Here is a 26,709-nt window from a genome sequence, read left to right on the forward strand (position 1 = left end):
AATAATAATCCTTGCCCATCCGGAGGTAATGTACCCTACACGTAACTAGCGTAGCGTAAACAAAGCGGTATCAAGCCTGTATTGCTTTAAGGACAGACTGAGCAGAAAAAGCGCAACCCTTAATACATTGAAGTTAGTTAAGTAGTCCCTTTGGACATAACTATTCAATCTTCCTCAGCACAGCCCTGCTTAGCGGATCGACCAGAGAATGTTCGGTTTGTATATGGGTTGACGTACAGGCCGAAGTAAATACCAAGATCATGCATAGGTATATATTTCTATTATACAGCTATCAACACAAGAACTTCCTCCATCTACTCGTCTTTTCAATGGAATCCTCCTCTCCAACATGATGCTTCGCGACAACCTTCAAGAAAATCTCGTCGAACGTCGTCGGACTGACCGAGTAGAATTCCAGCCCCAGAGTCTCCTTATGTTCTTCTAGCTCGACAAACAGCTTCGAGACTGAGGCACCCTCTTCTGGCTTGTTCTGTTCATCCTTATTTCCTTCAAGCCCCAAATGTACCGCTCTGGAGGGGACATGGAACCGCATCAGCCCCTGCCAATGCCTCCCCTCCCGCTCCACACTCTCTCCAAACCTCTCCTTCACCCACTTTTCCACACTCTCCATCTCCTCCTCGCTGCTATGTGGCGCACTTTTCAAGCACAGCTGCACGTGGAATCCGTGTCCGTATTTTCTGCGCAGATGCTCCGTGTCACCGATGTCCAGCAATCGCTTTGCCAACACGCCCACGCGATTGCTCAGTGCATCCGCTTCCTCCATGGAATGGGTGGTTAGGAGGATGGCACGCCCGTTCGCGACCCTTCCGAGCGTCCGCCACATGGACCGTTTCGCAAGAGGATCCATGCCGCTGCTGGGTTCGTCAAGGAGCACGACGGCTGGGTTGCCGATCAGTGCGATCCCCAAGCTCAGCTTCCGCTTATTGCCGCCCGAGAGCTTGTGCGCCAACCTATCTCTAAACGGCGTCAATCCCACCGAATGAATGACTCCCTCGACGTTGCGGTCGACGTCGCTGACGCCACGGATCGCGGCGAAGAACCGTAAATGCTCGAGCACTGTCATCTTGTCCAATGCGTCAAATTGTGGGCAGACGCCGAGGTTAGCTCGCGCTACCTGCCTATCAGAGAGCACGCTGACTCCATCAACGAGGACGTCGCCGGAGCCGGAATTTGGCTTGACTTCGCCTCGGAGCATGGAGATTGTCGTGCTCTTGCCTGCGCCGTTCGGACCAACGAGGGCGAAGACTTCGTCCTCGCGCACGCCGAAGGTAACGTTGGTGACGGCGACAAGCTTGCCGAATGCGACTCCGCTGTAGGTCTTTGAGAGGCCAAGGGCTTTGAGCCCATCGTCGGAAACAGGGACCCTCGCGGCCTCTGCGATGACTTCGGGTTCCTCCGTGGTCCTGTCTTCAAGGTCTGATGTTCCGTGTCTGGATCGGTCCGATCGTTTGAATGGCCATTTACGTTCAAGGAAGCCGAGAGTAAATCCCGAGTCAGACCATACTAGGAGAAGGAAGAGGACGAGGCTTTGTCCGATAAGATAGAGAATGGGTCCACCGTAGTGCAAGATTCCTCCTCCATACTCTGCCTTCACTGGCGGAGAGCCACTGCATAAAATGCTGAATACATTTAAGCTCACCAGAAGAGCACGGGCCAGCTGACCAACTGGGGTGATAAGGCCAAAGGTGAAGTGTGTAATTAGGATGCTTGAATCAGCCGTATACCCCGATGCGTTGGAGGTAATGATAAAATATGCTGTTAGGTAAAGCAACAACATTACTCTGCAATCCGGATCAATTAGCAACCAGCCCAGGAAAGCAGATATCGGAGCAACTTACGCTTGAGAACCAGCAGCAAAGGCAAAGGCCGACAACTGCGACTTGGAAAACTGGGAGATAAAATAGGCTAATAGTGTGCTCGCAATGCCGTATAGGAAGAAGACAAGAAATAAATACGCGGCCTGCCACCACGCGTCGGAGGCCCCTGCAGTAAGGATGGCTGTAGCAATACCTGCCACGACCAAGTTTACAAAGGAATCAAAAGCAAGATAAGCGCCCCATAGCGGCAGCGGTCGCACGCCATTGCTATATTCCAACGCTCGGACGTTCCTCGTGCGCTCGATATTCGGGTATAGAGCAAAGAGAGCCGGGTATGCAGCCATGACCAGTCCGAAGTAAAAGACAAATTGCAGTGCATTGCCGGTATCTGCGGGCCAAGGAAGATCGAAAACGGCAAATTGAGTGGAGATGGTGACGTTCGAGAGGAGGACATTCAAAGCGTTGTGTAGGAACACAGCGCTGTATACTGCGAGGACACCCATGTTTGAGCGAATAGCGAGGGTAGGAGGAGTTGTCAAGTCGCCGAGGAATATGCCGCCCGGGATGATGGTGCTCTGGTTTATATCAACGAAAGTGTAAAACTCATCGACTGTCGGGACAAGGTGGACGGCGCTCATGAGGCTGCTCTGGTTGTTTGCGTTGATGGCCGTGTCGCCTGAGCCGAGAGTCTGACTGGGTAGAATCCCCTGGATTAGTGAGATGCTGTTCCCTCTCAACGCCGACGCCGGACCAAACAGAATCTGAGGACGTATGGAATCTGAGAGAGTTTCAATGTCCGCGTCGTTGACCTGGCTGACGGGATCGCACCCGGGGTTGTGCAGGTCTCGAAGGAGCAGCAACATGAAGCCAGCAGCAATGATTGGGAGGGCAAACGCAGCCAAGTGCGGTACGTAATTCCGCTTGAAAACAGTCCAGCGTTTGAGGAAGAGGATGCGCATCTGCTTTAGCGTGCCGATTCGGGTGCCTGTCAAGAGGTCGGCTTGGCCGGCTTGCGACTCTCGAGTTCTTGCTCTCATGAGATCCTGAGCCACTTTGCTCGGCGTCTCTTTCGGCGTCCCAGTAGAGGGAGTACCCATTATACTCAACTCCGCCTCGTGCTCTAGCTCGTGTTCAGAGGAGGAGTCAATCTCTTCTCCGGCCAATCTTAGGAAAACATCCTCCATCGTAGGTCCGGTGATTTGAACGTTTCGCTTCCCTTCCGCTTCTAGTTCCTTCATTTTGCTGACGGCTTCGGCGGTACTAGACACGAAATGCGTCTCATCGTGGTCGTACTTTTCAGTGACATGCATCCCTTTCTCATCTTCATATGTTGCCATAGGGAGGACATGGACTCTGTAACCACCTCCTACCCTCCTCTTCAAGTCACCAGTACTACCCGCTCCTTTCAGCCTGCCCTCTCCCATGACGACCATGTGATCGGCGAGAAATTCAGCTTCATCCAAGAAATGTGTTGTCAAGATAGTAGTTCGCTGGCCCCGCTCTTTCAGGAGGATCTCCCAGACTTTCCGCCGGGATAACGGATCGAGTCCCCCGGAGACTTCGTCGACACAGCAGACCTGGGATCCGCCAGCGAGCATGCAAATTAACTGCAACTTTCTCTTCTGACCACCGCTCAGAGTCCGTACCATGGCCTTACGTTTGTCGCTCAGGCCACAACTGTCAATCAGTTCTTGGATTTCCTGCTTACGATCCATTTTCCCAGACCTCTTCAGGCCGACGAATATTCGAGCATGCTGTTCGACAGTCAATCCGTTCCAGAGGACATTCTTTTGCGGACAAAGTCCGATTCCACCCGTGCCGTCCAGAGTAATGGAGCCTGATGTTAGCGATAATAGTCCGGCAATGGAATTGAGGGTGGTGGATTTCCCGCATCCATTTGCACCGACGAGGACAAGAATTTGGCCTTTCAGGGCAGACAATGACAGATTCTTCACCGCCGTGACTGGGGAGGATTTGAGTCCAAGGAACGGCATTAGCGTCCGAGCCCACCAAGGGGATTGGTAAATCTTGCTGAAATTCTCGAGCCGCACAGGGACATTCACTTGTGCGCCAGCATCGCTACTCGGTTGAGTAGGGCGCCAATTGACGTTACGACCCTTGCGAGTCGCTGCACTCCCATAGAGAGCTCGTTCGACAAATGCGGCCAAAACGATATATGCAAATGTCTGGACGATCAAGAAAACCCAGAACGCGATCGATGGGAAGTCCCAGTGTGCGTCTGGGGCGCCTTCCGTGAGGTTTGTCCCTCTGTTGGCGTGGTCGAATCGAGCCATGTTGATCATTGCGAGCGTAAACGCGATAGGGGAGAAGAGCGCTGATAAAACACCAACAGCTGCGACACTCATATACTTCGACGTGACTTGTCCGGCGACGGCCAATACCAACGTTAAGATGACGGTCGTGATGCCACTCAATTGGGCTCTCTTGAAGAAAGCCGCACCAAGGATGCTCCACGAGACGAGGGACAGTCCGGCAATGATGGAGAAAATGATGACAATGCCCGCAGACGTGTTGCGAAAAAGACCGGTCTTCATGACGATTCCAATGACGATCCAGCTGGGTGCGTACATGATATCGAAGGCAAGATGGCGAGCCACCAGTCGCGCAACCTGCGGTTCCCAACGTCGAATGTTCGGCATCATGGACTCCAGGAGATCGGCCATGCCCATTTCACGTTCCTTTGACATGGTCCCAACAAGGTGGTAGCAGACGCCGATAAATGCAAGATACCAAACCGCTCCAAGAAAGTTCGTAACGGCCTCGAGTAGCTTCTTAGTGATCAAGTTACGATACTCCTCTGGGGTAAGCGATGTGAACAGGAGTTGTTGGGCGTTATTCGGGAGTTCCGCAGCGTTCGCATCTATGCCAGCGATAGCCGAATCAATCGCATGCTGCAAAGGAAGATGAAACACTTGAGCGGCGTTGTCATCCCTGCTCACATCAATTGAACGACCAAATTCGCCGTCAAATCGCAATGTGTAGTTCCATCTTCCATCGGGACCCTCAGTTGGTGAGGAATGAAAGACTGCGGCACCGTAGCATTTCGTCACACCACGAAGGGTACTGCGGCAACTATTCAGCAGCTCATTCCCATCGCGCGTCAGCACGACGCGGTGGCCGCGTTCGCGGACTGGGCCAGCCACTTCATTGATGACTCGGTCAATATCACCGTCCGGGGAAACCTCGTTGACAAACATCAAAGTGGGCCGTTCCGGTACCGCAATGGTCATGGCATCGGCGAGCGAGCGAATGGGCCGGGGACTGCCAATTCCATATGTTTGTTGAGGCCAGAAGGCACGGATGACGAACGTGATGAAGAACGAGAAGATCAGCGGCGCAAGGAACGCACGTAAAATGGTCGTGTGAAGACTGCGTCGATTGACACCAAGAAGGAGGTCCTTCCGAACGAGGGTGAGGAGCTGGCGTAGGAACGCCATTTTGGACTGGACCGAGCGATTAAAGAAAATAAAGAGAGATATTCATAGACATATCTATAATTGACGAGACAAGTACTATTGAATTCTGAAACCCATTCTTCGGCTTGTAAGCGGAATCTACGCCAGATGACGTGGATACGAACGAGAATGATAACACAACACAGAACTGAAGGTCCAGGTAGAATTGGCAACGAATTCGAAGTAAGGATCTTGACTCAGCGACAGTACTCTAAATTCCAATATTGGTTAGAAAAAACGCGTGGAAATCGGCAAGATGGGACCAAACTAAAGCAAGGTTGCGAGGATGGAGGCGCAGCAGGCTTGGAATTTCTTGTCATGGTCGATGATTCCGACGAAGTCAGAAATAACAGAACACCACGATCCAGTCGGCGTTAAGATTGCTAAATTGCCGACTATACGCTAATTCCAGTTAGAAGAGATATGTTTTTTAAGGAGGACATGATTGGTGGAGCCACATCCAGTTGGCGATTATTAACACTAGAGAGAATTGAGAACAGAATATTTATTACTATTTCCTACCTTGATGATTGCTTTCTACTGGGCTTATCTCAACTACTTTTTTATATATTCATGTTGACACACCTCTACACCTAGAATCTCAATTGCGATGGACTTGATGTTCCATCTCTAAGCCGCCGTGTCAGGAAAATAAGCAGTTAAACCATCGGCTGCTAAGCCAGAATGACATCCATAGCCCAGCCAAGAAAGCCTCTCCATCCCGCCGAAGCTCTGTTGTCACTGGCACATCCACCCACAACAGCAGCATCATTGTTCAAATCCACCGTCTCTCTAAAACCCCTCCCCTTCATCCCCAACACCCAACTCGACCCATCCGCCGCCCGAGATGCGCGTGACCGTCGCCGTCTCGCTCGCGAGAGGAAACAGGAGGCGAAGCTCGCGCAGCGGAAGTTCCGAGCGAGTGGCAAACCGAAGCCGCTGAGCGCGAAGATGAAGCGTGCGCTCGGGGTCCACAAGATCTCGAAGGAGGAGAAGAGATGGGAAATTTATGTGCCGCTGTGGGCTATGTGGGCTGACTATGTGAGAGGGCTGCTCGGGATTGATGCCGATGAAGAAGAAGGAAAGAGTGAGGATGCGATGGAGGGGGTCGAGGATGGGGAGGCGAAGCAGTCGAAGAAGCACCAGTTCGTTAGCGTTGCGAATGGGGGCCCGTTGCTTGCTTCTGCGGACTTTCATGGCGCATATCTGGAGGTGGTGCAATGCCGCTGTGTGAGTCGGGTTGGCCTTCGGGGCATCGTGTTGAAGGACACGAAGTTCACCTATGAAATGATTACGAGGGACAATGAGATTAAAGGTGTGGAAATTCTATCCCAACCGATAGTATTAATCGCAGCACTAACGGATCTGACGCATAGTTGTGCCGAAGGAATTCACAATACTCCGGATGGAGCTTCCACTCGCCTCCAATCCTGCCATCAATTCCAATGGACAGGTGGAAGGCAGGACACTTGTGTTCGAACTGCACGGTTCTAGACTACAGAACAGGGCCCCCGATAGGGCAAACAAGAAGCTCAAGGACACATTCAGGTTGGAAGATTGAGCCCGTTCCGCATCTCACGTGGGTCTCAGTATGATATTATCAATCAACCGAACCGTCCCGATTCCACCGCCCATCCCCGCATCTTCGCCGGATACGGGATCTTCAAGGGGCATCATCTTAATGGCGCCACTCAAAATGGCGCCTCTATCATCCACCGCATCGATTTCCTCCAGGGACTCGGGATCAGCAAGGCTGATGTAGTCCGCTTCGAATCGAGCTCGCTGCTCAGATGGAAGGGTATCCTGCCCCGCATGTCGTTCTTTCAACAACTCCCAAGCGGGACCTAGCAACTCATCACGAGTCCGCTTGCCCTTGAGGAATTGCTCCTCGGCCTTCATTAGTGCTTGGCTCAGGACCACGGCGACACTCCGCCTTCTCGAACCCAGATAGATATTCCGACTCGACAGGGCCAGGCCGTCGACCTCTCTTTGTGTATCTCCAATGATCACATTGGTGTCAACGTGGAAGTCCTTTACCATTCTCTGGATCACCACGGTCTGCTGCACGTCCTTCTGACCGAAGTATACCCTCTCGGCCTTCACGATGTTAAACAGCTTCATACAGACCGTTGCAACTCCACGGAAGAACACCGGCCGGCTGGCGCCTTCCAGAACACTTCCAAGCGGACTGATTGTGACAAAGCTCCCAGAACCTCCGATCTCTTGGCTCGGAAACCCACTCGGATACATGACCTCCGTCGTCGGCGCAAACACCGCGACCACCCTCCCCGAGCCCGGTGTCGATGCCAGCTCTCGATCCACGGCCTCTAATTTCTTCATATCCGAGTCCCACGTCGCCGGGTATGTGGAGAGATCCTCAGTCACTCCGAACTGAGTCGGGTTCACGTAGATGGAAACGAAGACGGCGGGGTTCTGCGCTGCAGCGAGTCGGACGAGGGAGAGGTGGCCTTCGTGGAGAGCGCCCATAGTGGGCACCAATCCAACGGACTGGGAGGAGCGAGAGAATTGATTGCGGTAGGCCCGGAGGTCGGGGACGGTGCGGTGGACTTGGATGTCGGAGCGAAAGGAGGCTGAGGATTGGTATCGTAGTGCTGGAATTTTAAGAAGTGTTAGCTTCAATTGCATCATACGAACCAGATTATGTCGAACCATTCGGTGATATTTGCCGTCCCGCGACTCTGGCGTACGTAGGCGTTGTCGACGGCCCTGATGTGACACCGCCGATATTGGTGAACCTCCGCATTGCGGGGACATGTACGGAGGAATACTTCATCTTCTAACGGGGATTACGCAGCGTGATTCTGAGAAATGACACATACGGCGGAATTGACCATCTGCGAAGTCTTCCAATGAAGGAGACTCCGGGATGAAATGGAAAGGCCGCGGTATATAAAGGAATCCCTCGGATGAGCAGCCAGTTCTTAATTATTCGCAGGAGCTTCTATACTTGCATCTTGAGCTCTTCTAGTCCGCCGTGGCTATTGACCCGCACGTGACCCACGTGAAAGTGGGGCGAAATCTTGGCAACTCTACCCTGTCATCGGGAAATTTTCGTGTTTTCATATTCTGGCTTTCTCACGATTTGATATTGCAGCACCATAACTGCAGGAAATGTCATAGATCTCCGATAATCTACACAGCCATGGCCGACGATGGCATGCTCCTTAATTTCGAGGTGGGCGATGGCCCTCTTGCGCCGGAAGCCAAGCTGAAAGGCGGAAACTGGAAAGCCCGCATGCAGGCGAGGAACGCGGAGAAGAGACGGACGTTTAATCGCTTCACGAGAGCATATGGAGGTGACGAATCGGCAGAAGGAGGTCTGGAGAAAAATGGTCCTGCCGATGCCTCCCAGAGGCCTGTTAAGCGGCAGAGAGTGGAGGAGCAGGGTTATGGTGAACCGCGATATACGAAGCCCTCTGGGGGAACCGGACCTCACTTCCAAAGACCCGAGAAGGGCGCCCAAGGTTCGAAGCCATTTGTGGCGTCTCTATTTTCGTACAACCCTGCGAACGCGCCGCCCGTCCCAGCGGACAACACTTGCGATATTGCTCCCTCGAACGTCGAGGCATCGAATGCACCCCTCGATCCTGAGGCGTATAACTTCATAAACCTTGGTGTCAGCCCGACCATTGCCGGACATCTGACAAAGAAGATGGAATTTAAAGCTCCGACGGCGGTGCAGAAGTCGGCAATCCCGAAGCTGCTGGAAGGTGATGCAGATGCTTTCATCCAAGCCGAGACGGGTTCGGGGAAGACTTTGGCATATCTGTTGCCTCTCGTCCAGAAGATCATGGATCTGCAGGAGACACGCGGAACCGGCAATCTTTCACCTACAAAAGTCTCTCGCGATTCGGGACTCTTTGGTATCATCCTCGCACCCACTCGGGAGCTTTGTAAGCAGATCGCAACAGTTCTTGAAACACTCCTACGATGTGTCATATACATCGTTCCCGGGACAGTCTTCGGTGGAGAGAACAAGCAAAAGGAAAAATCCAGGCTTCGGAAAGGTCTGAACATCCTCGTAGCGACGCCGGGACGACTTATCGACCACTTGCAAAATACGAAGAGCTTGGATTTGAGCCTCGTCAGGTGGCTGGTGTTGGACGAAGGCGATCGATTGATGGAACTCGGGTTCGAAGATGATATCAAGCAGCTGTTGGGTCGCTTGGATGAGAACATGAGTGCCGGACAGTTTAAGGCCTCTCGATTTCAAAACCTGCCGCAGAAACGGACGACGATCCTCTGTTCTGCGACCATGAGGATGGATGTACAGCGATTGGGCGACATGAGTCTACGAGACGCGATCCATGTTCAAGCAGACAATTCGCAACCGCAAATTGATGGCGAGAACTCTGGATCCGACGGTGACAAGAAGGCTGTGGAAACCCAGTTCCTCGCGAATCGCCAGCTCAATCAGTCTTACCTTGTCACGCCTCCGAAGCTTCGGCTCGTATCGCTGGTAGCGCTGATCCGACGGGCACTCACACAGCGACCTCCGGCGAAGAAGATTATCGTCTTTATCTCCTGCGCAGACTCTGTCGATTTCCACTTCACCACCCTGACCATGCCTTCACTAGTCGGGATACCTCAAACTCAACCCCCTTCTCATTCTCTTCCCGGCTCTGACACCACCTCCCTCCCTGCTGCTCTTCTCGCTCCTTCATCCACGGGTTCCTCGACCCCAGAAACACCCATTGTATTCCGATTGCACTCCTCCCTCCCACAATCCCTCCGTCAGAGCACCCTTACCGCATTCACCCGCACCACCACCCCCGCTATCCTCCTCACCACCGATCTCTCCTCCCGCGGCCTGGACCTCCCCATCGATCTCGTCGTCGAACTCGATGCCGCCGCCTCCCTCTCCGAGCACCTCCACCGTGTCGGCCGAACAGCTCGCGCCGGGCGCGAAGGCAAAGCTACCGTACTTCTCTCCCCCGGTCTCGAAGAAGGCTACGCTGAAGCGCTAAAAGGGTGCGTGCACAAAGACCTCGATACCGGCGTCGGCGTGCCGGTCCGGCGCGAGGAAGCAGAGGGGATCCTTTCAAGAGTGTTCTCCGTCCCGGACGCGAGCGGCGCGGGAGACAACGGGCCGAAGAAAACAAAAGCAAGCAAAGACGACTGGCGCACCCGCGCGACGGACCTGCAGATGTACATCGAGCGATGGATTGCGGCGGACACCAAGGCACACGAGCTGGCCATCCGCGCGTTCCAGAGCCACGTGCGCGCGTACTCGACGCACGTGGCGAGCGAGCGGAAGTGGTTCGATGTGAAGGATCTGCATTTGGGCCATGCGGCGAAGGCATTTGGAGTGCGGGAGGCGCCAGGGAATATGAATATGAAGGGGATGAGAGGGAAGAAGAATGGGAAGGGTGCTCCACCGAGGACTTTTGACAAAGATGGAGGGAAGGCGAGGGGGAAGGATGTGGATAGGGAAGCGTCTGAGGTGGATAGCGGGAAAAGGCAGAGAGATGATGGGGGTGGCGATGGGATGGGCCAGGCGGATGTGGGTGAGGCGAAGAGGAAGATGAGGAAGACAATGAATGCCATGATGGCTGGGGCTTCCGAGTTCAATTTAGGATAGAGGGGGAAAGTGCGACGAAGGTCGTGAGCCGCAACCCCAACAATGCGTAATCTATTCATTGATATCATTCCACACTAAGTCCCATCTATTATCTAGTACGTTTGTGCTAGTATATCTCCCACAAACTCACCCTTCCATCCTTTCCTCCCACCGCAACCCAATGCATGCCTTTCGCCCTCTCACCCCTCCGCTCTCTCACCATACCCCTCCTAACCGATGTCTTCTTCTCGCTCCTCATCACTACCCCACCACTTCTATCAGTCTCATTTCTAGATAACACCATCCCCTGATCACCGCTTAAGCCCTCCTGTTTTGATCCTCCCCCCTCCCCGCCATTGGTTTGCAGAGTAAGCCCTGCGAAATCCAGCGCATAAAGCCCCTGCGCCACCTTCGTCGACAACCCCGTGTGTTTCAGCACCGCGACTTCGGCGAGCGTGCTCGCAGAATAGACACGAGCGCGTCCGTCCCAGCCGGCGGTCGCGAGGATGAGACCGTCGGAGCGGACGCGGAGGTTTTGTTGCCCGGGGTGGTGGGTGGAGGCTGTTTGAAGCGGGGAAGTTTTGAGGGGTGTGGAGATTGCGGCCTGCTTAGAGGACGAAATGAGTTGAGAGAGTCCAGAGGGCGGATTTGACAAGGGTGGAGAATGAGAACGGGGTAGAGGGTCCGCGGATGAAGTCGCAGTGGTGGATGAATATGTTGGGGACGGGAGTGGATGAGCTACGAGCTTGTCGTCGGCGCTCGAGGTGTAGTAGATTGGATGGATTGGAGATATGTCGAGAGAAAGGATGGGTTGGGAATGTGGACAGGAGGAATACACCTCCTTCCAGGTGAGTGACGTATCAGACCAGGGGAATCCTGCTGTTTCTTTGCTGTGTGATGGAGATTCGGTTGATCGAATTTGAGCCTCATTTTCAGTCCCCACTCTCGAGTTCTGCTGTAGCGGAAACTGATCCATTTCCCGGTTGTCGGGGCCGAGTGTTGAACGTGCCAAGTCGTCGACTGTCGGTGGGGAGGATGCATCCATTGCTGGTGGTGTTGGGGTACACTCATGACCAACGAAAACGCTCGTTCGACCAGACTCATACCCGACAATGATAACGAGACTAACAGAGGGGTAGTGTCGATAACGTAGGCTCTCGCTCTCCTGATGTGGTTCCGTATCATGCAAGTTTTGCGAGTCCTTCCACTCGGAAGTTGAAGGCAGGCGCTCCTTATCCAAATTTTCCGATGTTGCGGCTGCAGGTGAGAATTTCGTGGGGCCACAGTGTTGAGATCGGGGAGACTTCTCAGACAAACGAGGCATGATATGCACGGCCATGACCATCCCTACAGCGCTGAGCGTTAGATACGTGGACTATCGTTTAAACAGGAGGCAAGTTTCGAAGTAGTCATGTATGGCTTGGAGCAATTTCCAAAAACGAAGGACTGGTTTAACATTGCGATGACAAGGAAAAAATTGAGAAAGCAACCGATTGCCATCCATGTTATTTTCAGTTGTATTTCAAGAGACAGAAGATAACGACTTAGAAGTAGGGGATGTCATCTAGTGTAGGAATTTTCGTAGAATCCAAAGGTATTTTACCACACGTGGATGCGAGGGTTTGTATGGGATGGTGGAAATAACGGTGAAATATGAACCGATATAATGATAATATGATGGACGTACCTGTCTTCCCTATGTTGCTTCCTGGCACAGTTGAAACCACTCGTTGAGACGGCAGATGAGAAATCTGCACCTCACCCTCCTTCTGTCCTGGAATGGCTACGAGAGCCTCTTCGGACGGTAACGAGGTCGGGTGAGAATCCAGTCCCTGTACGCGGCCCGGCACCGTAGAGCCTCTTGGAATTCCATATAAGGAGAAGGCGCAGAAGTTCAGTGAAGGTACGCCAAGCGAGTAGAGCAGCCACGGGGACTTGTGCTCCTCCGATGAAGTGGTTTCCGTGGGTAATACTTTGGATAAATTGGGCTCGTCCTCCTTTCTGAGCTGCCATACTCGGATACGGGAATCTCTTCCGTGACTGTTGCGTGGATGGTTAGTGTGTTGAGCTGCAAACGATTGGTCGTTCGAGGTATGTAGGAATCCCCTAGTTCATTTTGACAAAGAGAAAAAATACGAGGAAATTTGACATTGAGCTTAATTGTATGACAGCATTGACGTGAAGGCATGACGATGTGAAAAACAGGGGTAATTCGGGCTAAATATCCAAAACCTATCCATGATGGGTTGGATAAGAGTAGATTTGTAACGAAAACCGGAATAACGAGATCGAAACAACAACAATAAACGTGAAATTCCCTCAAACATACGTGATGATCCTCTCACAGCCCCATGGGTCCAATCCGAGGATTGAGCCCTCGTGCGCTTTCCATACCGCAGTTGCGCGTTTGGTAGCTAGGTCCCAGGAAACCACCCACCCGTCGGCATCCCCTGACAGGAGCCGTTCATTGCTCCGAATGAACCGAACGCAGTGGGTGGCAGCCGTATGACCACGAAATATGTACGCGGGTTGCGGCGGTGGTAGTGGTTGTCCGCCGATGTCAGTGGATGTAGTTGTTCTCTCGCCGAGTGGAGATTGTGGTGGTAGTTTTTGACGAGGTTCTAGATGCGAGGCATACATCTTCGTGCGGATATGATGGCGGAAATGTGGTCCGGTATATGGGACGGGAAGTGCAGCCCTGTAGGAACTAAAGCGAAGGGGGGTGGCTCGGAGCACACGGAACGAAGTCAGGTAAAATGACCTTCCGAAGATGGAGGTTCTCCGTTCGGCTTGGAAGATTCTAGTTCAAGATTCCGATGATTGCGGCACTAGCTTAGGGGCAAATCGTGCGGTCCTGGTCCTGGTCCTGGTCGAACCTGAGATAGGACGATAGGACGATATAGGGGTAGATGTAGCCAAGAGCAAGGAAGAAACGAGTAGGCCCATAGAATTAGACCGGCGCAAATAACTCCGTACTAAACCTAAAGTTAGTAAACGGTTGATCGAGGTTGAAACATATGCGGAAGAGTAAAAATCCTGAAACTATGTTCTAGAAGCAATCGAAGGGTGAGGTGCCGTCGATATAGCAAAATCGTTGCACTGATGAACCATCACAGCCTCATCGATAGCCCATGTGTGGACAGCGCAAGCCTTCTATCGCAGCCTGACAGCCAAATCGGCTATTGGATGAATACTTTGGGGGCCATATAAGGATGCAGCGATTGGCAGTCTTGTCCATCTCGATATATTAAAGAGCCCGATATCCATGCACTGAGAGCCCTGAGAGGAAAGACTCCCTGACCAGAATTTTCCAGAACTTTAAGTTCTAACGCCTGGTCTGGGAAGCATCAACTATGACTGTGAACAAGATAGGAATGGAAAGTCGTCTCTTCCACGTGCTTCAAGAAGCAGCCGCAACGCGCTTAGTATACACGTATGTGCAAGTCGTCGCGAACCTCAATATAGCCTCCCCTATTTCAATATTGAAGTAGAGCGGCTGTGTCCAGATTCTTCCATAACGAGGAGGAAAGGTAATGACTATATCAAGACACCAGATTGCTCAATGGAGTTGCGACGACGGACAACATCAATACTGGATATCGGCATTCGCTTGATCCGTTCCTCCGTAGACCTTCCCGTTTATTTCTTTTCCAAGGGCGCCACGGCTTGACACCCAGCTCTTTTGACCGCGTGGCGTCTGGCATTTTGGACTCTCCAGGATAGATATTGGAGAATTTGGAAGCAAGGAAAGACACAGACGTACCTTACCGATCCCTTCAATTGACTTCTGTTCCCGAGGCCGCCAGGCGCGCCGTTAGCCGTCCGTCTTCCAGCGATTCTGCAGACGAATAAATATTGGTTTCTCTTCTACCCAGAAGCCCAAACCCTGTTGTCCGAGGATTCAAGGATCAGGTAATACAGGATCTTAATTGATCTGCTGGTAACTTTAGGCGAATAGATCGACAGAACTGACAGCCAGAACCCTGAACCGCCACCATTTGCCAGTTGCCAGTTCCCAATATTAGCGCATCTCAGCCATCCACTCACCACTGATCCACTCTAGACTGTTGCCTCATCGTCTGCTCTGTCAGAGAGACCGCCTTACCTACAGTACCACATCCCTTTCCACATCTACTCCTCCCCCTCTTCCACAAGCCGCCTCCATAACGCTCCGGTCATATTTATATAATACGCGCCGCGAATACGATTGCGATCAATCCATTGCCAAGTCCGCAGCTCACTTAGTCGAGCGTACCTTTGCAACACAGGAAGAACAGCCGTCTACCACGACCGTGTGATCCCTAACCTCAAGCAGCCAGCGGAATACGCTGCTCTGCGGTGACTGTGATGCCTCCTTTACGCGCATGACCTCTCCAACCGCGTTCGTACCCTACCCAAGAAAGGATTTCTTACGAGATTGTCGCATGGAGTATCCGCAGGGCTTTGAGTCATCTGCTGCGTTCGACGCTCCTTAATGATACTGCAGAGAAGGTGTCCCAATATTCGAAAGAAGGACCCAATTCATTCTGAGCACGAGAGCCTGGAATATAGTTGTTAAAACATTTCATTTCAAGCGGACGACCCCGACCCGTCTACAACGGCTCATTAGTCCCACGATACGAATATATACTCCCTGTCCTATTCACGGTGGCTACAACATACGAACAACGAGGGCTCTCGATCGGTCTTAGGACATACACCCTTCTTGAACGATTCAGGAATTTCTATACCGCCTATATCCGATCCCGCGCTCGTGGGCGACCTTCCAAATACGGACCCAACTCTGTCGGATACACTCAGCCAGCGACCTTCCAGTTCGGCATCCAGCTCGCACCGGGCCTCCAATCGAAGTCGCCATAAGGGAAGGTGGCGGAACAGACGGGCAGCGGTGCCATCCGGACCTCCATGTCCGGGGGAGAGGATAACAAAGCGAGCGTCGGCCTCCAGATACTGCAACAGCCCGCCGACCCCAATGCCAACAAGTCCCGGCGGGTGCGGACGGGCTGCTTGACCTGTCGCGAACGGCACCTCAAATGTGACGAGACAATTCCGATCTGTCTCAACTGCAAGAAGAGTCAACGACAATGCAAGTACGGGGTGAAGTTGAACTTCATCGACACAAGCGTATCGGCGCCACCAATCGTCGCAAACGCCCACGATTGGACTGTTAGCTTCGTCGACGAGAGCCGACTGATCGCAAGCGAGTATAAAGGCGGGGAAGGGAGATATGCGCCTCTGGAAGACAAGAAGCGCCTCGTACCGAATGTCGACTCAGAGATATCCTTCCAATACTCGGTTACAGCCCCCCCGCCTGTGCCGGTGCTCGAGCACAGTGCTTTGCCGCCGATGATGCTCCCCGAAACCTATCCCGACGACACATCTGGAGTGATGTTTGAGCGAAGGGATGGGCAACACGGACACGGTCACAGTCATACACATTCGATAGCGGATTCGGCGTACGGGGGCTCTACGGGAGGTGTCGCTTCATCATATAGCGCGCATGACCCCAACCCGAGCGCCGAGGGAAGGAGAGATTATCTGAACACTCAAGAGGAAGTCCTTTTTATGCAGGTGTTCGTCGAGGAGGTCGGAATCTGGATGGACAGTATGGATCCTCACAAACACGTAAGTGGACATCCAACTTCGTTTTTGGGACATTTTCTCATCGGCTCTAGTTCTCGCGGTTGCTCCCTTTCCACGCATTATCAGAACCAATGCTTCTAAACGCCTTTCTTGCCTGCGGTGCACGGCACCTTTCCCTGGTAAATGAGAAATATAACGAAGACAAAGCCCTTTCTTATTATGACACTGCCACCCGCTACCTTCTAAATGCGCTGCAAAACCCCGCTCGCGATGTGGTAATCTGTGCCACCACCGCCGTCATTCTAAACGTTTACGAGATCATGTGCGAGCGAGCTTTGCAGCGGATGAATCACATCGCCGGAGCCCGTGCCCTGATCAAAGAGTGCGGATGGAATGCACGGTCGACCGGCATCGGCGCCGCCTGCTTCTGGCTCAATGTCGGCATGGAATTGCTCTCCTGTCTCCATTTCAACTGGCAAGTTGCCTGGGATCCGGACGACTGGGGTGTCGACATGGATTTCTCCCACGAGAATCCCGTCAACACCGACCAAGGACGCGAAGAGCTGTGGACGTACCGAATCATGTACATCATCGGGAAAACCGCCAATTTCCGCGCCACGATCCCACGGAAAGCGGAAGCGTCGCCGAGTGACGAGCAAATGCGGACGCAGAGGCGGTATGCGGAATGGGAGCGACTAAGGGATTGGGCAGAGGGCTGGAACAAGAGCGTCCCGCGGAGCATGCATCCAATGGGATACCTCTATCCATATCAGACCATGGCTCAGAGCGTCTTCCCCGAGGTGTGGCTGATCAAGCGAACAGCGATCGTGGCGAGGCTGTTCTATCATACGACGATGTTATTATTGGGACAGGTGAACCCCCTGGTCCTCGCGAATTCTGCGAGTCCGCAGGAATTGGAGGATATGCACAACATGGTGCGACAGCACAGCGTAATGATCTGCGGCATAACTGCGCATGTCAAAGATCGGTGAGTCCAGATCTCGTTTCACTTGCTTTCCACTACCACTGCTCCCCCCCGCGATCCCAAACCACTAACCCTCCATGCAGCGGCGTCGCTTCCGTCGGTCTCCGCTCCCTCGCCATCGCCGCCGAAACCCTCACCGACCGCCGCGAACAAGAAGAAGTCCTCCACATCTTCGACCGCATCCGCCAAGAAACCGGCTGGCGCATCGGCTTCGTGCAGAAGGAACTACGCGAGAAATGGGCCTGGGACGAACCCCTCCACCTCGCCGCCGAAATCATGCCCACCCCGCCCTCCATGCAGCCGTTCAATTCGCATTCCATGAGCGCCCTCGGCGCACAGCCGACGAGCGTCCCCAGCGCCGCTCCGTTGCCGACGAGGGGGCATAGTCCCGGAAGACCGCTTGGTGCGGTGCCGGTGACAAGCGCACCGGCTCCAGCGCCGCCGCCCGCGCAGGCGAGGAGGAAGCCGCCGAGTGGGATCTTGAATCCGCTGCTGGCGACGGCGGATTTCAGCCTAGCGCAGCATCCGTATCAGTCGGTGTATGTCCCGGCGATCACGATGCCGGGGCAACCGGGTGGGGCGACGCTGGGACACGGGCTCACCCATGGACCGGTGCCGCCGTTTGCATTTGATCGGGCGGGTGGAGGGTGGGATCGGGTGTTGTGAGGGCGATGTGGATGGGATTTATATATCAAGAGGAGGTTTTGTCATTATCATCTACTTCTTTCTCCTTTCACTGTGGTTGCATCTTCCACCTTTTTCCATGTTTTTGTTCCGAGGATGATTTGACGAGTGATGAATTTTCTTCAACGCTGTTAAAATATAGCTTGCAAAAGAGACGGGTGTCAAGGCAGTCTCATATTATGGTCCTCTCTATACCTCTTTCCGACATTGTTCTCATTCTCCCCTTTCTATATCTCCTACGTTCCGGTGATGTCCTGACGGCCGCTCTTCTCCGAATTCTACTTTCTCATCCTCACCTTAAGTTCATCACCTAATCTTTATTGTACGGGATTTCTGTCGTATGGCACATTCGGGAACTAGTCTTTTAACTTCACGGCATTTAAATTTAGTGTATCATCTTCACATGGGGACCATCGTTCGTCCGATGCGAATTAGCAATCGGTTTCCTGGAGGGAGGCATGACATTTCATACGATAGATTACGGGAGCACGATGGCTTTTTGACTGCCATTTTACTCGACCGTACATCATATTTCGTGGAAACCGGACGTCATGGGGGTATGGGATGGGATATTGCTGGGCTATTCGGGAGCTTTGGAGCGTGTTCACAGGGAAAGGCAAAGCGTGCTTCACAGTCATGATGTTTAAAGATGTATTTAGAAGGGCGACGTTTGTCATAATCGCAAGATCCAAGAATTCGAAGAGGATTAAGTCCAAATTGCTGGGCCATCGTGTGTCTGGTAGACTTGCCGGTGTCTCACTTGTTGAAATACAGGTGCGATCCATCTGTATGTGCACCGACTCTTTCCGGTTGTCAAATACCACGGCGCAGTATCAATGTTGAAGGGCACATTCTAAGTGAAACAATCTAGTCAAGATCGAGATACGTAACTACCTATTGTTTAATCTTACAACGATAAAGATAGGTTTTGGTTATACTACCTTAGAAAACGCAGGTAATTCAGGAGCGTTTCACAGGTTATTTAACCAGGAGGTTCAGCAAGGGACCTAAAGGGGCCTAGTCCCTAAGACTCTCTCACATCCAATCCATCAAAAAATATAATCGCCATGGCTGACTGACCCAATCCCACCGACTTTGCTGCATAAGATAGGCATACAGAGACCCTATCAGGAGTTCCTCCAGAAATCGGAATCCGCTGTGGCCGAGTTCTTCGATTACGATACCATAGTCGTGGCCGAGTTCATCAAGGTTTCGAAGTTGGGCTTCACCCTAGTGAGAGATGCATACAGAAGGTAATTCGAGGCTCTGAATAGTTCGGAGATCGGCCTGATTGGAAGTTCCCCGTTACGGGTTAGCCCATCTCTTTTCGGGTTTAGCGCCAGCCAGCTCTCACCCGAAGTTTTGCCCAACCTTCTTCGACTTCAAATCCTCCATACTCTATCGTCCAAATCTTTCCAATCTTTCCTTAGCAAGTATGTATCTAAGTCCTAATCATTTGCTATGATACAAACTCAACTGCTTTCTTACTCTAACGTAATCCACCACTGAGCTGCGAATTTTCCTTCACCATGGCGATCACCACCCTATTTTCACAATGTCTCAACAACAACAATCTCAATTGCCTTCAAACGAAGCCAGAATTGAATTAGCGAAATCAGCTATCAGGCAAGGCCAAATAAAACGCGTTCTAACTGCTGCAATGACCTATAAAACTTCTGAAAGTATCCTGCGTACTCGCCTTAATGGAACGGAGCTGCGATTCCGCGGAAAAGAACTGCTTGACTCCCTCTCTTGGATTATGTCGACCGTTTGCCTTGTCGGAGACGCACAAAGGGACAATCGTCCCGTTATGGTCGAGGTTTCAAAGAGGTGGATCGGTGAAAAGCAGGCAAAAGCCTCAATTGAAACGCAAAACTGGAAGAACATATCAGTCTTGGATAAACTGGTTGTCTTTGGGGTCCACTCGACTGGCTCTAAGCTATGAGACAACCTCCCCCTCCTATCCTAGGCTGGATACAACGCTCGTGAGACCTGTCTAGGCGGTCCGTTGGACTTATGTCTTGTCAGAGGTTGGTCAACGTCCAGTGCTCTGGGATTTACTGGGACTTGAATTGTACTATCATCACAAGCTCGATCAAATTTAACAATGGTTGTATGCTGACATTGATAGTGTGCTATACATGCAAACTTCTCTATGGGAGATAATGGCGCGAATAATATAAACAGTCATTCGCCGGTGACGAATTATATTAATCGAATGTCCTCTATCACCTCAAGTCTCAAGAAGCTTTGGTTCGGGCCAGGGTCTGAGAACAGTATTCGGTTGTAACTAGATGTTGAACCCGCCTGCGCGTTTGGCAAAGAAGCCGGTAGGATCCATTTCCTTCTGCAGGACCTTGAACTTCTCGACGTCCTTATATGATCCAAAGACATCCTGACTGAAGGCCGCATGATTCATGAACAGGGGCAAGTACTGTTCACTTTCAGGAGTGGTTACATGCGGAATCTGTTGCTCGATCCAGTCGGTGAGCTGCTTGGACAGGTCCCAGATGGTATTATCATCATCAGCGGGTGTCCATTGTCCCGTGATCGTAAGGATGAAGCGATCTTTGTCATTTTCTGTTAAGCCCATCGCGTTGCCGCCACGGGAGGCACTGTTCTTGGCTATGACTGCCGGGAACGGCTGGAATATGATATCTACGGCCGATCCAGGGTGGGATTCGGCATAGTCCTTGAAGAGGGTCTCCCATTGGGCCTCAATTTCTTGGTAGAATTGAGGTCTGGAAGGGATGCGGGGGAGAGTGATGCTCTGAAACTGTGGTCAGCTTCTTTCTTTCTTCTCGATGGATGTTTCTTACGCGGAAAGATGCTCTGGTCGGGAGCAAATCTGCTCCCACGGAGTTCTTTGCGAGCTGCATTGGTTAGCGATAGCTCCTTAATTGGCATCAGTGCTACTCACGAGTTCAGAGTACGTATCTGACTGAGTCAAGTCCAAGAATGAGCTGATATCTTCGAACTTTCCAAAGGCACCCTTCGGAGCCTCCGGAGCGTCATAGAAGAAAAATATTATATAGGTTTCCACATCGCTAACGAGTTTGGTGGAGGTAAGAATGACTGCGGCTTTCGGATCTTTGTGGTTATTGGCGATGAAATCATGCAGGGCAGCGAAGACTTCCTGCTCGGCCCAGCCAGCGTATACCCGTATGCCTCCCCAGACCTTATCTTTGTCAGTCCGATTATTCTTCCCTGCTGATGATGCTGTTACTGACCTTTCCGATAGGATGGGCCTCAATGGAAAACTTGGTGGTAACACCTAGCCCTTGTTAGAAAAGGATCACCATTTGGCGAAGTCTGAGAATTACCATATTGATTGCCGCCACCACGCAACGCCACAGCAAGGTCTGGATGAGTCTTCGCGTTAACGTTGATAACTGAGCCGTTCGCTGTTACTAGCTCCCATCCGACGATAGACTAGAATTATTAGCAAGCTTCTTTCGGTCGGCTCGAGCCATACATACATCTGCAGCCATCCCGTATTGCGCTGACAAGAAGGACAGTCCTCCTCCAGCCAAATACCCACCAATGCCCACAGTATCTGGAGTGGAGTCAGACAAGGAATGTACAATAGCGAAGCGTTCTTACCTAGACGACCCCCTCCCACAGTAACACCGTACTGTTCCAACGGGCCAATGACATCCTTCCACTGCCCTCCAGGCTTGACTTGAGCCAGGTTAGTATCTTTATCATATGTCGTTCCCTTGATCTTGCTCAGTGCGATCAGAATGCCACCCTGGCTACTGGCATGTCCAGGATTGGGGTCGTGTCCACCACTCTTGACACTAAAGTTCACATCCGTATATTCACCGAGAACCTGGAAAGCTTTACCAACTTCTTGGGAAGTGGTCGGCTTCAGGATACAGGCCGGCTTCAGGTCTGAAAGACCGACGTTCCAGTAATCATCGTTCTCCTCCTTATATCCTGATGACCGGGGATTGAAGAGCTTCCCTGGGATAGCTTGGGTGAGAGCATCGCATGCGTTCACTGTTGACTGTGTCGGAGCTTGCAAAGAGCTGGCCGAAAACAAAGACAGGATGAGCGCCAGAGAGACCTTGGAAAGAGCCATTGCTAACGAAAGTCAAGATAGCCAGCAGTGGAACTGGATAACTTCAACCGAACAGTGAAGCGGACAGGCATTGCGACAGACTTATATGGAGGCAAAATCGAGTTATTGCACCCGGACTTACTCCTGACACTGCAGCAGTAGCGCAATTTCACATGAATGAACCCCCACAAAATGAAGCTCTGTGATATACACCAAATATGGAGTAATGCTGGAGGGCGACCTTTAGTTACCGGGGGATTGTTTGTAGAAATAATACCATATCTGAGTATTTTGATTCGGCAGTTTCGTCGGATGTAATTTTAACCTCACTTAGTGCGACCTCATCGAGCATTTTCTATTCTTTCATGATTCCCCATGGAGTTGTACACGAGGTGCTGCCGTTCAGCGTTGGATGAAGTCTGGGGAGTGTGGGTCGTTGGATGCTTGTATTCGGAATCTGGTGTTGAAGCGTCCAGCCGTCTCGATTTCTCAACGCTCGACCGTCGCGCATCTTGGATACGGTGGGGCTCGAATAAATAAATTTGGAAAGGGAGACTGTCGTCCTTCACTTGTCCATTGCAATTGCTATCGAGTTGCACAAAACGACTCCAATTCTTGTCCTTGAATGGCGGTATTTTTTATCACCTGAAGAGTCGAGATCAGGGAAGTTTGACAGGTGATAGCTCGAGAGATACCCCGGAAATCTACTACTTACATCACCGGCCTGTCAAAGACGGAGAAAGGGAGCACTGAGCTTTTGATTATCGTAGACCGGTTAAACAAAGGAGCAGTGTTCGCGGCCTGACCTAACGAGCGAAACGTCAGTCGAGACGTTCATCGAGCATTACCTAGCGCACTGCGCCTTACCAAGAGTAATCACATCCGACAGACGAGACAAGTTCGTCAAAGGAGTCAGATCGCAGATCTGCAAGCTAGTGAAGGTAAAGCAGAGGCTGTCAACCGCCTATCATCCAGAAATAGGTGGATCTACCGAAAGAATGAATTAGAATGTCGAAGACTTCGTACGGCATTTTAGTACATATAGGCAAGACGATTGGACACATTGTTACCCTTCGCCCAAGTCGCGATTCTCGGAAGAACGACAGTGGCAACCGGCATGAGTCCCTTCTTCATTACGCACGGCTACCATCCGTATTTGGGAGATTCAACCGGTTTCACAAGGGCTACAGACAACAAGAGTCCACCTAAGAGTCCGGCAGCAGCAGCGGAGATGAAGATGAAGAAGTTCCACGAATGCGTTGAATTCGCGCAAGCCGCTATGGCTACGTCCCAGCAGAGATAACAAGACGTGACCAACAAACGACGCGACCCAGCACCAGCATATCAGACGGGGGACAAGGTGTGGCTCGACGTGCGGAACATCAAGTTGCCAGACAATTGGAGGAAAAAGCTAGCGAGACTGCATGAGCAGTTAGAGCAACTGAAATCATTGGGATTAGCGCATGCCGCCTGAATGTGTGTGAGAGAGAGAGAAAGAAAAGGGAGGAGACTATTCCGCATCACGATCCTTGGATTCCCAGAAGGCGGTGCGCTCATTCATGCGAACGGATGAGGCAGCGCAAGGAGTAAGAGGTGTCGATGGAAATGATGGTTGACGCTAGGTGCGAGGGATTTGGGGAAGAGAATCATTCAGTGGATGATAGCTGTCGACTTTCGAGTAGGTCTTAGCGCTTGCTCTTATAACGGATCCAGAAGTCGCGTGTTCGTTCATGCGGTGGATCTGCTAGGCCGCATATTCATACGAAAGGAGGGAAGAGGCTCGCCCGCTACTTCGGCTGCCGGTTCCATCCCTAACCGCGTCCACGCCACAGCCCCTGGGCAGCGTGGATAGGTAGTTCTGGGCTGTTCTGGATGGCGAGCAGCGCACCGGAGGCAGGTCAAGGAATAAGCGAGGCCAGGGAGGGAAAAGAGAAAGCGCAATGAAAGCAAATCGATTGATCCGGATACTGGGACTCTGTGATTGTCTATTTCCCTTAGGTTGGAGATTGGCGTACATAGGGTGTTTCCCTTCCATCATTTCGTCGTATCAGAACATCTTTCATGTAAAGAAATCAGCAAATTGAATTTCAGATCTACTCCCAATGTCGTTTAAAAAGCGTGAAAGATCAACTGAGATTGAGCACCGTAGATCAGAGGCTGCTACGGCCCGCCCCCCAGAGCTTGCTTCGCTTCACCGGATGCCAGTAGTCGGAAGCGATTCATCAACGTGACGGGGGCGCGAGATTTACCGGCTCTTGGATCTGGAATTCTTTAGTGACCTTAACCCACTCCTCGCCATACTCCTTTACGAGACGCAGCAGTAGGGAATCTTCCGCAGAAGTGAGGGCTACACGAAGGTTCCTCCGTTTTTGCTCTAGCTCTGGTATGAAATTCAAATCGAAGTCGTCGTCGCTAATGTCCTCTAGTGTGGAGAACTGACGTTCCCTCGCCACCGGTGAAGCGGCCGATACCGTAGCCAACGCTTCCACGCGGTCAAAGATATCCCGAACCATATCCATGAGGGCCTCCTGGTTCCCCGATATCTCGGACTGCGTCTGAGCGTTGCTGCGGATCGCTTCCAGCAGCTCCGGTAGGCTCTGAACCAGGGTTTGGTCTTGCGAAGCATGTGCATGGAGACTGTGGCCGTCCTTCAGTGGGGAATCCGGTGGGGCAGTGATCCTAGGTTCTAGCTCCAGCGAGGGCGAAGCGGGTAGCGAAGGTGACGGAAGACGGTCGACCAAAGTCAAGGGAGGCGGCGTAGCTTTCTGTTCGACGTATCCGGTTAGCTGAATAGAAAAAAAATGGCGACTCTATCCCCTTACCCAGGTGATCAGGGGAGACGCCGGCGTTGGCGACTGCGCCGGAAGACGCCTATGGAAAGACATCTCCAGGCCAGAATACTGTACGACGATATGGTCTCTAGGTGCGAGGCGGAGTTCCTTGCGAATAAATTCCTCGACTCCGTGCGGATCTGGACAGTAGATGCGGAGGATGTTGCGCCATCGTCTAGCTCTGACACGTAGACCGTCACATCCTCTTCCTTGTTTGGAAAGCGAGTATTGAGAAGGTCCTGGACCTGTTGCGTGAAAGCTACTTTGACCCTTATACCCGCTTTGCCGGTCTCTTGACAGATGGATGTGTGACTCGGCGCCAGCCCCTACGTCCTCGCCCCTTCGTCGGCGGGTTATGGTTGATCAGAGGGAATCGAGTGGCCGCCGTTTCCCCTAAGTGACGACCGCTTCTCAATGGATTCACCGATACGAAAGAGTACCTTGTATCCTGCGTTCATGCGTTCATGGAAGAAGCTCCACCGTCGGTCGATGTCCCCTGTGATTGTGGATAGCCAGTCGGCGGGCCACGGCTGTTTAAGTAGAGAGAGAAACGAGTGGCCGTCGGTCCTCGATCGGCGATAGCATGAATGACTGACATATTGAGGGAGCCGGAAGCCGTATCTCGGTTCATGCGTTCATGCAGGGTGGAGCGAAACCTGTTTGGGTTTTTGTTGGGACGAGGGGAGATTGGAAGGATCCGAATTCATGGTGTGGTAGTCGGTGGACGGGCGGGAGGTTTCGATGGATGATGGTTATCGTGAAAGATTTCGGGGATGGATGGGTTACGAACAGACGGCGCTATACCTGGTCGGGCGGCGCTAAACTCAAGGAGGGAATTAACCAAAACTTCACGTACAAAGTTAAATATTTACAATAAGCTAGGACAGGTATTGTCGCACGTGATGTGCTAAAATGGTTGGGAGTGAGGTGCTGTTGTTCCAGCAGCGAAGTTGTTGTATTGTGTGTTGTGTGTAAGTTGTGTGTAAGTTGTGTGTAAGTTGTGTGTTCTAGCTGAATGCCTGGTTCCCCGGCCCTACAGATATACGAGAGTCACGGCAAGATTATTAATGCAGTTTGTAGCCTTGGACTCCTAGAGCTCATGCCTTGGCCTGCGACAGGTATTCCCCGGATTTCACGTTTACTATGGTTACAGGCAAAAGTATTGTTAGCGCGGCGCTAATTAGGGGTCTAGCCTAAACCGTTTTGTTCATTCTTCCATTACTAATTAGATATAGATTTCACCATCTATTAGCCTGCTCATTCTCCGGACCCCAATCCTATTGAGACAGTATGGAATTGGATGAAGGGCTGGATCCAGGACCACTATGGGGATGCCTGATTATATTATGACCAGCTTCAGGAGGGAATTAACGATGCTTGGGAGGCTATCAGAGGAATTCGTGTAAGAGTTGTCGAGTTGATGGGCCAGAGATGCCAGGATGTGATAGGCGCAAATGGAGGCTATACACGATAATGAAATCTATATCCAATTAGTAATGGAAAAAAGAACAAAAACGGTTTAGGTTGGAAACTCCTGCTTAGCGCCGCGCTAACAATACTTTTGCCTATACAGTAACCATAGTAAACATCCAAGCCTCGGCCTGTATGTGGGGCATCCGGGTGCAAGGGCGGGAATAAACTCTACCTCGAACTCGGAGTCGGTCCCTA

General features: G+C 51.9%; 10 protein-coding genes across 10 annotated transcripts; 5 read left to right on the forward strand and 5 right to left on the reverse strand.

The window, feature by feature from the left end:
* Window positions 1-252: 252 nt before the first annotated feature.
* On the reverse strand, window positions 253-5,570 carry P152DRAFT_480374 (putative ABC transporter). Its single transcript, XM_033681762.1, has 2 exons — window positions 1,860-5,570; window positions 253-1,802 (listed from the first exon to the last, which is right to left on the reverse strand). The coding sequence occupies exons 1-2, from the start codon at window positions 5,294-5,296 to the stop codon at window positions 293-295; spliced, it is 4,947 nt and encodes a 1,648-aa protein (XP_033535776.1). The 5' UTR covers window positions 5,297-5,570; the 3' UTR covers window positions 253-292.
* Window positions 5,571-5,998: 428 nt separating this feature from the next.
* Window positions 5,999-6,875, forward strand: P152DRAFT_392740 (RNase P/MRP, p29 subunit; the record flags this gene model as incomplete). Its single annotated transcript, XM_033676162.1, has 2 exons — window positions 5,999-6,629; window positions 6,691-6,875. The coding sequence occupies 2 exons, from the start codon at window positions 5,999-6,001 to the stop codon at window positions 6,873-6,875; spliced, it is 816 nt and encodes a 271-aa protein (XP_033535777.1).
* On the reverse strand, window positions 6,689-8,228 carry P152DRAFT_456375 (pantoate-beta-alanine ligase). The gene has a single exon (XM_033678991.1). It carries the CDS (start codon window positions 7,985-7,987, stop codon window positions 6,890-6,892), a length of 1,098 nt encoding a protein of 365 aa, XP_033535778.1. The 5' UTR covers window positions 7,988-8,228; the 3' UTR covers window positions 6,689-6,889.
* A 183-nt stretch (window positions 8,229-8,411) lies between these two features.
* P152DRAFT_456376 (DEAD-domain-containing protein) lies at window positions 8,412-11,036 on the forward strand. Its single transcript, XM_033678992.1, has one exon. It carries the CDS (start codon window positions 8,478-8,480, stop codon window positions 10,914-10,916), a length of 2,439 nt encoding a protein of 812 aa, XP_033535779.1. The 5' UTR covers window positions 8,412-8,477; the 3' UTR covers window positions 10,917-11,036.
* P152DRAFT_262368 (WD40 repeat-like protein) lies at window positions 10,970-13,986 on the reverse strand. The gene is made up of 3 exons (XM_033674801.1): window positions 13,225-13,986; window positions 12,583-12,935; window positions 10,970-12,242 (listed from the first exon to the last, which is right to left on the reverse strand). Exons 1-3 carry the CDS (start codon window positions 13,533-13,535, stop codon window positions 11,023-11,025), a joined length of 1,884 nt encoding a protein of 627 aa, XP_033535780.1. The 5' UTR covers window positions 13,536-13,986; the 3' UTR covers window positions 10,970-11,022.
* A 1,511-nt stretch (window positions 13,987-15,497) lies between these two features.
* On the forward strand, window positions 15,498-18,308 carry P152DRAFT_262417 (uncharacterized protein). Its single transcript, XM_033674802.1, has 3 exons — window positions 15,498-16,520; window positions 16,571-17,466; window positions 17,547-18,308. Exons 1-3 carry the CDS (start codon window positions 15,801-15,803, stop codon window positions 18,127-18,129), a joined length of 2,199 nt encoding a protein of 732 aa, XP_033535781.1. The 5' UTR covers window positions 15,498-15,800; the 3' UTR covers window positions 18,130-18,308.
* Window positions 18,309-19,601: 1,293 nt separating this feature from the next.
* Window positions 19,602-20,230, forward strand: P152DRAFT_456380 (uncharacterized protein). The gene has a single exon (XM_033678993.1). The coding sequence runs from the start codon at window positions 19,703-19,705 to the stop codon at window positions 20,090-20,092; it is 390 nt and encodes a 129-aa protein (XP_033535782.1). The 5' UTR covers window positions 19,602-19,702; the 3' UTR covers window positions 20,093-20,230.
* Window positions 20,231-20,250: 20 nt separating this feature from the next.
* P152DRAFT_499715 (FAD-binding domain-containing protein) lies at window positions 20,251-22,231 on the reverse strand (the record flags this gene model as incomplete). The annotated part of the gene is made up of 7 exons (XM_033682303.1): window positions 20,251-20,917; window positions 20,967-21,020; window positions 21,068-21,325; window positions 21,378-21,421; window positions 21,471-21,579; window positions 21,627-21,703; window positions 21,751-22,231. 7 exons carry the CDS (start codon window positions 22,229-22,231, stop codon window positions 20,438-20,440), a joined length of 1,503 nt encoding a protein of 500 aa, XP_033535783.1. The 3' UTR covers window positions 20,251-20,437.
* A 949-nt stretch (window positions 22,232-23,180) lies between these two features.
* Window positions 23,181-23,523, forward strand: P152DRAFT_262454 (uncharacterized protein). Its single transcript, XM_033674803.1, has one exon. It carries the CDS (start codon window positions 23,219-23,221, stop codon window positions 23,417-23,419), a length of 201 nt encoding a protein of 66 aa, XP_033535784.1. The 5' UTR covers window positions 23,181-23,218; the 3' UTR covers window positions 23,420-23,523.
* A 909-nt stretch (window positions 23,524-24,432) lies between these two features.
* On the reverse strand, window positions 24,433-25,095 carry P152DRAFT_447556 (uncharacterized protein; the record flags this gene model as incomplete). The annotated part of the gene is made up of 2 exons (XM_033678001.1): window positions 24,433-24,996; window positions 25,033-25,095. 2 exons carry the CDS (start codon window positions 25,093-25,095, stop codon window positions 24,433-24,435), a joined length of 627 nt encoding a protein of 208 aa, XP_033535785.1.
* Between the last annotated feature and the right edge of the window lie 1,614 nt (window positions 25,096-26,709).

This window comes from Eremomyces bilateralis (assembly GCF_010015585.1).
Source record: "Eremomyces bilateralis CBS 781.70 unplaced genomic scaffold P152scaffold_5, whole genome shotgun sequence".
Taxonomy (NCBI): Eukaryota; Fungi; Ascomycota; class Dothideomycetes; order Eremomycetales; family Eremomycetaceae; genus Eremomyces; species Eremomyces bilateralis.